Genomic DNA, 12,121 nt, shown 5'->3' on the forward strand with positions numbered 1-12,121 from the left:
TCCCTGAGGAATTCATGGGATTAATATAATTATTGGTGTCTTAACTAGTCCTTGACTTTATTAAAAAAACATACATCCTTTTATTTCCTTTATGATCATGTCTTTTTCTGGTGCCTGTTTCTGTCCTAAAGACTTGGTGACTGTACAGTGTTGTATAACCTGTACTATAAAAAAGAACTACTGGGTGGACTCCAGCTAAATAGTGAAGGTTACTGTACATAAGCTTGAGGTTGGACTCTTTCTGAAGACAGCAGGATCTTCAGAACACCTAGAACTTTTATCCTTAATATCACCCTGATCCATAAAGCAAGTTTTTGATCTAAAGCTTTCAAAGGTTATTGAAACCAACATATTACGTGTGCCATTTAAGAATACTAAACCATGAACAACCACTGTTTTTAATCACAAATGTGCTTATTAAATAACATGACAACAAAGATGAAGGACTTGTGGTTGTATATGTTTTCCATGAACCTCATTTCTGCACTCACTTTGAGGATTGTAGACATGCTATAAAATTGCTGTGCACAAACACCTTCAGTAGCTGTCTGTGAGAATAAGCAGTTCATTACACTACCCCATTATTATTCGCTTATAAAATAAATCCACTAGCTTTGTAACAGTTTTTTCCAACGTTATGTGTAATATTTGCAGTAATGTGTGCTATTTTGTGCTATAAGACAGACATTGGGTGTGGGTCAAAATGTGTTTGTGATAACAGTGTGGTACTGCTTAGCTCAGCTGGGCCCTTATTTTAGTGTTTTCCAACCATTACCTATGAAAACACGTGTAGGTGGGCTGGTGGAGTCTGCCTACTGTTCCTCAATCTCCCATGTGTGTGGTCATGGAGTTTGTAGCTGTGAGCAAAGACATGAAAAATACACAAGTGGCGGGCATAACAAAAACAACTTGAGATTCGAAATGAAAATAAAACAACAGACATGATCTGAGATGAGGCATGAAAATCTTTATTGACTAGTTGATAATTTAGCACTGTTCTAATAACTCTGTTCTAAATAAGATAGTGTTTTTCTGCTACTAGCTCTTCTTTAAGGTCTCATGGGTGGGCCTCGGGTTAGATTCTGTCTTGCTGCTTTGTCCTGTTACAAGTCTTTATCTGTAAAAGAAAGGGAAAGAGGCAATATTATGAATCAAAAGAATATTTTCAACCTTACTGCTACTTTTAACTCAGTTCTTTGACTTCACACTCATTTAAAAGGAAAAATAGCATTCAGAACTAATGGCAAATCTGGAAAACCTATGGATGTTAGGACTTCTATACTATATAAAGGCAACACAGGCAATCAGACTGCATACTCAAATGTCAGACCTTCTACTCCAAACACCCCTTAAACAAGAAGAAGTTGGATACTGTTCAAAGAGAAGGAAGAGTTTTGCACTATGGAGCCTTTTTAAAAACTGTGTCCTGATACACAAAAATACCAGTGAATACTATAGAATCTTTCCAATAGTGTCAAGAAGCAGCCAAATGAACAGGTGAATCCACAAAAACACATAAGCATATTTGCACATTAATTAATAATGCTGTCTGACTGAACAGCATGAGAATGCTCCTCTTCACGTAAACTTCACGTAAAAATAAACTTTTTAGTTAATTTGTTTTCTGAATTTTTTCATGATAGGGTGAAGTCTTAACACCTGAATCAGAGACATAGCTAGCCAGATTAAACTAACAAAAGAAAGTTAAACTATTTTGAAATGACATTTTTTACTTATCATCACAGAAATCGTTTTTTCTAAGTTTTTTTTTTACAAAAATGGAATCAGACTGTTTTGAAGACTGTCCTGAAATATAAACAAATCCTTACACTTATATAGTACTTTTTACAGTGCTGTGTATCCAGCACTCCACTCAGAGTACTTAACTAGGGGTGGGGACTCCCTTCCACCACCAATTTGTAGCACCCTCCTGATGATGTAAGAGCACCAATGTGTGCTGACGCCACATCAGATATCAGTGGAGAGGAGAACCGAGTAATGAAGCCAGTTCTTAGATTAGGATTTTTAGGGGGTTGTGATTAACCAGGACAGCAGGGTTAACTCCCTTACTCTTTCCGAGAAGTGCTCTGTGATTTTTAATGGCCACAGAAAGTCAGGACCTCGGTTTTATGTCTCAGCTGAAGGGCAGTGCCTTTTACACTATAATGTCTTATAGCTGCATTAGGACCCACACAGACTGCAGAGTGAGCTTCTTCTGCTGGCCCCACTAACACCTCTTACAGCAGCAACCTTAGTTTTTCCCAGGAGGTCTCCCATCCAGGTACTGGCCAGGCTCACACCTGCTGAGCTTCAGTGGGTTGCTAGTTGTGAGTTACAGGGTGATATAGCTGCTGGCTGGCTTTTGACTGGTAAGACCTCTTTTTCGTCAATGTGAAATCAGTTTTAATAGCAGTTTTGTGTATTTAGGACTAGACTTGCAGAAGCAAGGGAGTGTTTTGTTACTCTGTGTACCCACCGCATTTGTAGAGCTTGTTGATCTTCATTATATCAACAGCACTTGGGCCAAACCTCTGGCCAATTTGAATGGCTGGATTGGATTTTGCAAGAATAGTTGGGTCGCCATCCTCAGAGTAAGCATACCTGCATCAGAATAGAAAAATTATTCACTCTGCAGTAGCCCATTGCATCCTGACAGCTTGAAGCGGAAAAGTTTGGTGAAATGCAACTTATTCCTTTAAAATCCCAGCACACTTTTCAATTTGTAGGTTTGAAAACATATTTCAAATTTAACTATAAGAAAAGCAAACTAACAAGAGAGGTTCTAGTGTTCTAATTTTTCAGTTATATTATTGGTCTGCCCAGTTAAAGCACATGGTTTGTTGGCACATGATAGGTCTATCTAACTCTTTGAGTTAGTACAGAATCAATAGCATGTTACCCATTACCCATGCAATCCTTCCCCTTTATTTATAACTTTAATCAGTTGTGGAGTTTGTCAGATAAATTTGGAGTATATAATACCACTGGATAGCACCAGAAAGAGAATTTTCCTGTGACTTTTCACAAGAAATCAGGAATTTTTCCTTTTGATCAGAAAGGTCAGGAAATTTTTCTTTTGATCAGAGTTTTACAAATTTCTCCAATTACGTTTTGTCTCTAATTAAAGATTATAGATTGACATTTTGTGCTCACAGAGATCAAAATAACATTGGTACCTCCTGGTGATTCTAAAGGAATGTGATCAAAATTACATAGCATATTGGTAAATAACTGTAAATATTATACTGTACAACCCTGAAGTCTATATGGGAGGGAGATTTTATGCTTTCTTTTAGACTGGTAAAAGTGCACCTCTATTGTAATACAAAAAATTAGTTTAAAATTTATCAACACATTTTTTCTTACTCCAGCCTGCTTACAAAATATACACCCATATAGACTAACCAGTGTTTTAAATGCTGCTCTCAGATAGGTACCTTCATTCACTTATTATGTTTATGTGATAAAATTAAATGTTACATTGCATTGTATCATTGAAAAAACTTAGGGTAAACATTTTACTATGTCTGCAGACTTTTACCTCCAACACAGTGACTATACAGTCAGTTTGGACCCAGATTCAGAGTGTTTATTTTCTCTGTTTGTTCACTTTGCAAAGTAATGTATTTTGTTGCTGTGGTCTTTTTTCAAGGGTCTGACTATTGAAATGTGTCTCTCACAGGTAGCTGTAGTTTTACCACTAGAACAACTGACATACAATCTCCATTTGAGATTCGAGCATTTTCAGATTTTTGATTTAGTCAATCTGAAGGTCTCTGCCCGATCCATTGAATTCATTGTATCAGTAGTACTGATACTCTCCACAGTTCTCTCTCTAACATGTTATTGTGTATTTTTTATTTCCATTTGCATAGATGGAATTTTATGTTATTTTGAAAGTGGGTATGCTGCAAATTTGTATATATTGTTAATGTTTAAAAAAAACAAAAGTGAAAATGGAGCAAATTTTGTTGTAGGTAGTTTTTAGTGAAGGCAGGTAAGAAGAAGTCAAATTCTCACATACACACAAACACACACCTTCTAGCTTTACATATTTGCCATCCATCCTTTCTCCACAGAGCTTTGTCACGACCATTTTTAAAAAAAACCTTAACATCTCTTAGTGGGGTAAATGAAATAAAAGGCCAATAGAAGGTTTCGGCAATCTTACATTAACTGAAAGTGAAAAGTGATGTGTGATAAAATATTTTAAGCATTCATGAAATTACTATCTTTCATTTGTACTGACAAAATGAAGCTTTATAGCAGTCTGAGTTTTATATCAGGTGAAAAGTTAATAGTAAGAGTAGGGAGTGGTATCAATGTGGGAACTGCAAGGGAACAAGTAAATTTTATATTCAGAAGTTAAGGAAAATATACTACACAAGTTTTAGCTGTGAAACCTTCCTTAAGTGTGTAAAGAAGAAGCCGATAAAGTGGGAACTTAAAGAAAATATATATAATTTATATAATTACACACAGCTGAAGAAGGCTCCACGGCTGAAACGTTGTGTTTTCTTACTTCTTTTTTCAGCGTCGAATAAACCCATTACTTGTTCCTTTGCAGCCTACGCATGCTGACGCACCTACCCACCTGAACATTATTTATGTTAAGTGATTATTGTATTGAATTTAGGATTTATTCACAGATTCCCTTTTCTGAAAACGTGAAGAGTCTGCTTTTCAAAAAATGCCTTGTTTATACTGCAAGTACTCACTTTCCGAAGTGCATGATGGAACTATAGTCGTAGGGAGAGTCCATATTGTTAGTCTTGTATCTCTCAAAGTTACTCACGCGGTCTGTTAGGGGAAGAAGAAGTAAGATTTAAATAATTAATGAAAGTTAAGCAAAGAAGAAAAAAGCAGTTTCCTGGCCTTGGATTTATGGATTTTTTTTGGTTTATGGATTTCAAATAAAGGGAAACCAAAATCCCAGTAGAGCCCTGACTTCTGTCAGGCAAAATTGCAAAAGAGCACATTATTTGAATGTTATTTTTAGGAAGGGTTTAAGGAAAGAATAGTCATGATTTGTTATTCTACCATCAAAGGGGATCCAAAAGTAAATCCTCACTGTCCTGGCGTGTAGCTCTCATTCCCCATCCAAATAGAATTTATCCTAACCATTTCTGCATGACATGCACAGATATGTAAGAGACACAACAACAATCTATTCTCAAAACTAACTCTCGTAGTAAATTGATGCACCAAAAATTCCCTAGAAAGGAAATACAAAAATAAACTTTGGCAAGCACAGTGGTTTTGACACTGATTTTTCAGCTTTTACCCATTGCTCTTTATTAAAATAAATCAATATTTGCTTATTAAGGTATTTTTCTTATTTTTTGGAATTGCAAATAATTACTTCAATCTGTTCACTATTACTATTTTAACAGTGGTCAAGGTGTTGCAAAGAAGGCTGAAGAAAGTATAGCCATAGCCGACTCCACATACAAGGAAAGCACAAGAAATCAGTTCAGAGTTAGATAATAACATAGGCCAGTGTCATAACAGAGGTCCATGAAAAGTAGAGCTCAATAAAAGGCTTGTATGTTCACTGTGTGGATACCAGTATACAGTATGGTGATTTATGTCTTTTGTGCCATCTTCCCTACCTTTCCAGATGTTACCCCACAGGATGGTGATGTACTTGTCGCGGTCAGCGCGCGATTGTTCGTGGAGAAAGCCCAGAGCGTGCATGAGCTCGTGAGTGGCGACGCCAGCCCACATGCAGCCAGGATTCTGCAGGGACAGTGTCTGTGCTCCACCGTGGACACCAAGGAAGGACCAACAGCTGCAAAACACACAGAGGCACCTGAAGCAGGCAGCTGACAACCTGTAGGAGGATTCCCCAACATCACTCAGAGGGACAGATGCGGCCAGTGCCTTTGTTTTATTTCCGAATCTCTCCTTTAACTGTTATCACAATGATGACTTTCAACAAAGGCAAATTAGTGCTAACTTGATATCAACTGATTTGCTTTTGTGTTCTGGAGCTTCACAAACATGTTGGATTGCTCATTTCGAGTGCCAAATTCACCTAATGGATGTTGACACTAATGCAACAGAATCTTCCATTTTTAAACTGCAACATTTTAACCTTGTTCTTTGAGATGCCAAATTGATATAGTTGGTGTGGAATTTATACAACCACTGCTCAAGCTACACAAAACACTTGGTAAATTCATGGAATATGAATGTTTGAAGTATGAATGTAAAAATGCAACCCCAGTTATAACTTGCCCGGTTATTGATAAGCTCCACTAAGCCTGTTTTCTGCCTTTAAAAACGATGAAGATGAAGAGAACCAGGGATGTCCGAATCTAGAGCACAATAATTTTTAATAGCTTTATATCATTTAACTTTCTAATGGCTTCACATCCTTCTTAGAATTCTTCTTGCTAAACACAATCAAACTGTCTGCTGAAAACTTACTTAATCTGAAATGTGATCAATTACATTCATTAACTTGGCACATTGGATTCATACAGTTTTTCTTCCAAATGTCCTGCATATATTGGTATCTGTGGGCTCGTAAAACTGTTTTTTAGATTTTCTTCTAATTTAAAGTGCTGACATTTTTTATCTTATTTTTTATATTGATGAATTGATGCCATTGAAATAATTATGAAAAGGAAAATTAAAAAAATTCTTCACATGGTTGTTAAAGCGGTATAATAAGAAAATGTGACTCACCCAGACATGGGCTGGATGTTGAGATAGTTCCTCTGGTGTGTCCATGGCACAAACCTGATACAGGTGCTGTTAGAAATACTCTCCATCCCACTTTCAATGATCATTCGGTCAATTTCATCTACAGGACAGATTCATTTGATGAAGCATGTGCTTAAGAGTGCTGATTAACATACCAGTCAGCATGAAGACTGAAAATCCTAAAGCACAGATCCAGTTTGTAATAATTATTATCAGCATATAGCTCCTTACAAAACAGAGGACCTCTTCGTAAAGAGATTAAATAATGTGGGTGATTCTTTAGTTTAACAGAAGAGTTGAATTCAATTAAATAATCACTGTTTTCCTTTTTTGTCTGTTAATTAAATATTAGCTCCTTTCTGGGGGCCTTTTAAACTGTGTTTTTTAAGGGAGGATTCTTTTCATAAATCTTACATTTGCTTCTTGCTTTTCGACATCTACAGTATATCCTGAACAACCTCTTTGATCTTTGCTTCCACTATTACAAGTCACTCATGGACTTGAAAGTCCTGCTTGTAGAGAAGATTTTGTAAAGGTTTTTCTCTATACAGAAATGGATTAATAAAACAAACAACAGAATAAACAGGTGTCTTCGCTGCTTTATCCTACTTTATTTGCAGAAAAAAAAATTCAGTAGTAAGCACCCATTGAAATTGTAATGTTTGCATTTTTAGTGATCGAGACAAGAGAGTATACTTACTGTAGTCTGATGACATGTTATAGGGAACATAGACATATCCGTCTACAGACTTGGGCCACAGACAGCTACGTGCAAAACAGGACATCGATCTTTGTCCCTTTGAGACAGCAATGTCACCTTCTCTGAAGCTCATTCCCGGCATAGGTGGAGCTGCTGCAGTGTACACCAAGTGCATATATATATATATCAGGGTAAAATATATAACAGGCAAAGAAAAATCACATCTTTCTTTTATACTGCTAATAGGCTGACGGTTTCTTGTAAACCAATTTATATAATGGCATTTTTCAACACTAAGAAAGCAGTTTCATTGAATAAACATAACTAAAAAAATGTCACCTCTTCCTCCTTTTTTTTTCTGCCCAGGATGGACATTTACCTTGATATTCGTTTGCCTCCATGATTTTGTCCATCGCAGTCATCTCATCTTGAGATAAAAGCTCTTCTGAAATAATTGTATTAACACCACAGTGACACATTACATGAGTCTGTGTCTTTTCCTAACACTGCAGCACATTCTGCCACTTGATTAAAATGATAGTTTCCAAATCTCAATTTAAGAAGAAAGCAACTGCAACAGACATTAATGACAAATCTGATTCCATTAATTCACCCATCTATTTCCTAAACAGTTTTATCTGATGGGAGCCAAAGCCTAACCTCATGCCTAATGGGTACAAGGCGAGATATACCCTGGACAGGATGCCAGTCCACCGCAGGGCACAGACAGAAATTATATAATGCACACACTCATGCCACGGCCAATTTACAGAAGCCAATTAACCTACCAGTATGTCTTTGGACTGCAGGAGGAAACCAAACATGAACACAGGGAGAACATTCAAACTCCACACGGATAGCACCCTAGGAACTGAACTCAGGGTCCCAGCACTGTGAGCTAGCAATGCTAACTACTGTGCTACTGTGCCACTGTGCCACCCTTCATGAATTAACATGAGGGAATATCACGAGAAATGAAAAATACAAGCATACAGTACATAAAGCACAACTGGCATCAACAAAAGACAGTTCCATAGACGCACAGAAGATATCACATGTTAGATCCTGAGATGGCTGTTCATAAACAATGTACTTTGAACCAAAGTAAATAGGCTTTGCTTACCCGAAAAGCTTCTTTTAAATCTTTTGGTTTCTTCAATTATGTCAGATGCATTCTGGAAAAGAAATGGAACGGAGACATATAAATACGAAACTCTTCTGCATCTTTCGTACCAAGAGTGAGGTGCTTTAACCCGATTGCTCAGAAGCAACCCATGATTATGATGTAGACTAGTGTTTCCTGGGAGTAGGCTCTGTGAGGCATCCCATCTAGGGGGAGTCACGTACTTTCTGTTTACTTAATGCCATGGAAACCAGGTCCAATGGCCGGTTGTGATATGAATACAATCTACTTACCTCCCTGCGCAGGGAGCAATAACTGATAAACAAACTAAACCTTAGCGATGCAGAGTTGTGTTTATATAACTATAGTTGACATGCATAGCAGAGTTAAATGCATATTGCATTGTGATGTATTATTAGGGTCTTACTTTAGAACTAGAAACTGCCAATTGTGTTTTCCAATAACACATTAATCAGCTTTTCTGTAACATGCTGCTCAGAATTCAGAGCTGTGTGCTTACAGTTAGCAAAATAAACCCTAATATATACTGTATATATTAATATAAAACATTTGGTTGGCAGATACATACTACGAAGATCCTCTCTATATATTTGAATATGCATTGCTCCAAAATACCCCATATTTTTGTGAGGTATTCAAATGGTAGGAGACATTCCAAAACCAAGTTAAATATTGAAAATGTATTTCCTAAGCTTGCATTTGCTAAATTGCAAAAACAGATGTAATCACTGGCAAACAATAGCCATTAAGAAATTGTAGCTGATGTTAATTTCCCTGCAGTTTAGTTTATGTCTTGGGAGATAAATAACAGCCTCTCAAATGACTCTTCAGATCAAACAGATGTTTGCACAGTTTAAAGATTTCCATATGTCAAGCACATGGATGAAAATAAAACTTGCCTTGTATAGACATTGCAGTCATTTCAGTAAACCTGAGCTGAAGGCTCTCCCATGTTATCCAGCACCCGATGATGGGTATTTCAGGTTAACACAGTTTTCAATCTATTCACAGAGGTTAGCATTGCTGCCTCGCAGTGTTGGACCCCTGGGTTCAGTTCTGGACCTGAGGTGCTCTCTGTGTGCAGTTTGTATATTCTTCCCATGTTTGCATGGGTTTCCCCCAGGTGCTTTGGTTTATTTCCACAGTTCAAAGACATGGTAGGTTAATTGGCCCTAGGTATGAGTGCCAGTGCTCCTGTTTGTGTCTCTGTCCTGCGATGGACTGGCTTCCCATGCAGGGTGTACCATGCCTTGTACCTGCTCCTTGCCTGGTTAGAATCCCGCACCACAGCGGGCTTGAACTGAAAGAAGAGGTTAGAAAATGGATGGATGAAAATTAAATTTAGCAAACGTAAACATGTTTTCGTCAATGCAATGTTTACAGGAGCCTTCTACTCTTAAAACAGGTACGGGATCAAATTCCTGTGCAATGGAATTTTTATTCTTTTTCCTGAAACACCAGTAGCAACAAAGTGTACTGTACCTGAATCGGAAATGCACAGGCATACGCAGTGAGGCCCAGGAGAATGAAGATCATAGTGGAGTTCATTGCCGAGCACCAGATAGGTCTGACTCCAGCTGTACTGCTCTGGGTCTGTCCCAGCTTTGACCATTTATACTCCTCTCTGCCCCGAGTGCTTTACAGGGGATTTGCTGATGCACGGCTATCCTACACGTGCCAAATAAGCAGAGGCCCTTCTGTCACTGTGTTTAAATGGTCATCAAAAAATGAATGATCCTTGCCTGTTATACACCCTGTAGTTGGCTCGACCTATCTAACACTTTTAGGGTTGAACCATCCACACAGGGCCTTTGAGTGAGGATGAGTGAAGTCATTGCCTGCACCTATCATCTGCTTCTCTCATGAGCTGGTGATGCAATCCTGTTGGATACATCCTGCATTTATAACTGACTACCTAATTTTAAAGTAGCTTTAAGAGTGCCTTGTATGGTTTTATTTTGCTGTCATGTACACCTCCATCAAAAATATTACAGAATTCATATAATTATAGATTGGACCTTCTCTAGTCTGAATGACAGCAGCAACACTGTTGGTGGTGCGGTGGCTCTGTGGCTAAGGATCTGCACCTGTGGCTGGAAGGTTGCCGGTTCGTAACCTGCGGCTGGCAGAGGAATCCTACTCTGTTGGGCCCCTCAGCAAGGCCCTTAACTCCCAACTGCTCTAGGGGTGCTGTATAACCCTGGTTGACCCTTTGCTCTGACCCCAGGCTTCTATTTCTGTCTGTGTATCCCATGGAGAGCAAGATAGGGTATGCAAAAAGACAAATTCCTACTACAAGAAATTGTATATGGCCAATAAAGTGGTCTCTTATAAAACTATGGTCCTATCTTGTTCTTGGAAATGAAAATGCGATGTGCTTGATAGTCATTGAGCTTTCATGTCCAAAACACAAGAGATCCCTTTAGTTTTTTTCTACTTTAGTGCCCAGAGTTCCGCTTTTTCTTAGATGTTTCTTATCATTTCAGTTCTGTTTTCATCCACAAAAATTTCATGAAGCTACCCTGATTGATACACTATCAATGTTACGGATGGATGGATGACATTAACCATCTCATGTCTCTGAATGCTTTTCTTTGTCCTGGAAGAACACAGAAAATGTTACAAATAAGAGGAGGACACTCAGCCCATCTTACACACATGGTTGTTCATTGCTTTCTGATTGGAAGATCTGACCTCCATGTTTCATGTAGCATCCCAGAGAATCTGCAGGGTGGCTTGATTCTAACAACTATAACCCTTTCTGTACAGAAGTGCCTTCTTCTTCTGATTGCCTTTTGTATTTTAAGTCAATGTACATGACCATCCATTAGAAAATGCACTTTATATCTTCATCTTGGTTCTCATAATACTAAATTACCCTTGAAGAATAAAAAACATTTCAACTACAATAGTTAAGCCAGCTATGAAAAAATAAAAAAATAAAATAAAGCAGCACTGATTTTCAGCCATTATTGCTAACCCATAAGGCCCTTAATTAATGGGATAGCACCCAGCTACATCACTAAACTATTACATGTAGTAATATTGGAATATTTGTATATTACTGTGAATAATTTGTGCTGTATTCATCACAAATGTTACCATTTTGCCAGGTTAAGGCTTTGTTCAATGGGACATTATGCTATTATGTACCTAGGCTCTGGAATGAGTAATCAAAGTATTCAGAACCAGAGATGTTTTTAAAACACTAGGATTTATCATGGTTAAAGTTTCTTGTATATTGTTCAGTAATTGCTGTTTATAGTTTGGGTTCTTGTCTTTTTAATTGTGTTTTTTCTCACAATTTGAATTTCTTTTTTGTGATCCTAATGTTTTTCTTGTCTCTGCAACCTTAAATGTATGATTAATCCTAGTGTTTTAAAAACATCTCTGGTTCTGAATACTTTGAGTTGCTTTGCATTTAGGCACATGAAAATATTGATTATATTTATAGATTTAACTAATAATATTAAATATTATTCTCAGCGTATTGGCAGTGGGGTAGGTCTTTAATGTTGTATTGATTCAAAGTGATGATAGATAAGCTAGCACAAATTAATATGTTG

The 12,121-nt window shown here is 37.5% G+C and overlaps 1 protein-coding gene across 3 annotated transcripts; it reads right to left on the bottom strand.

Moving 5' to 3' along the window:
• Positions 1-947: 947 nt before the first annotated feature.
• LOC148648929 (hatching enzyme 1.2-like) lies at positions 948-10,208 on the bottom strand. 3 transcript variants are annotated; one of them, XM_088607319.1, is made up of 9 exons: positions 10,038-10,198; positions 8,535-8,586; positions 7,791-7,856; positions 7,412-7,564; positions 6,694-6,811; positions 5,613-5,791; positions 4,719-4,800; positions 2,477-2,601; positions 948-1,117 (listed from the first exon to the last, which is right to left on the bottom strand). In XM_088607319.1, the coding sequence occupies exons 1-9, from the start codon at positions 10,101-10,103 to the stop codon at positions 1,104-1,106; spliced, it is 855 nt and encodes a 284-aa protein (XP_088463445.1). In that variant the 5' UTR covers positions 10,104-10,198; the 3' UTR covers positions 948-1,103. The 3 variants fall into 3 exon arrangements, with proteins under 3 accessions (XP_088463445.1, XP_088463446.1, XP_088463444.1); XM_088607320.1 differs by lacking the exon at positions 948-1,117 and having other exon boundaries at positions 2,445-2,601; positions 7,791-7,838; positions 10,038-10,208; XM_088607318.1 differs by lacking the exon at positions 948-1,117 and having other exon boundaries at positions 2,445-2,601; positions 10,038-10,207.
• Between the last annotated feature and the right edge of the window lie 1,913 nt (positions 10,209-12,121).

Source organism: Lepisosteus platostomus, chromosome 14, assembly GCF_059453375.1.
Source record: "Lepisosteus platostomus isolate fLepPlt1 chromosome 14, fLepPlt1.hap1, whole genome shotgun sequence".
Taxonomy (NCBI): domain Eukaryota; kingdom Metazoa; phylum Chordata; class Actinopteri; order Semionotiformes; family Lepisosteidae; genus Lepisosteus; species Lepisosteus platostomus.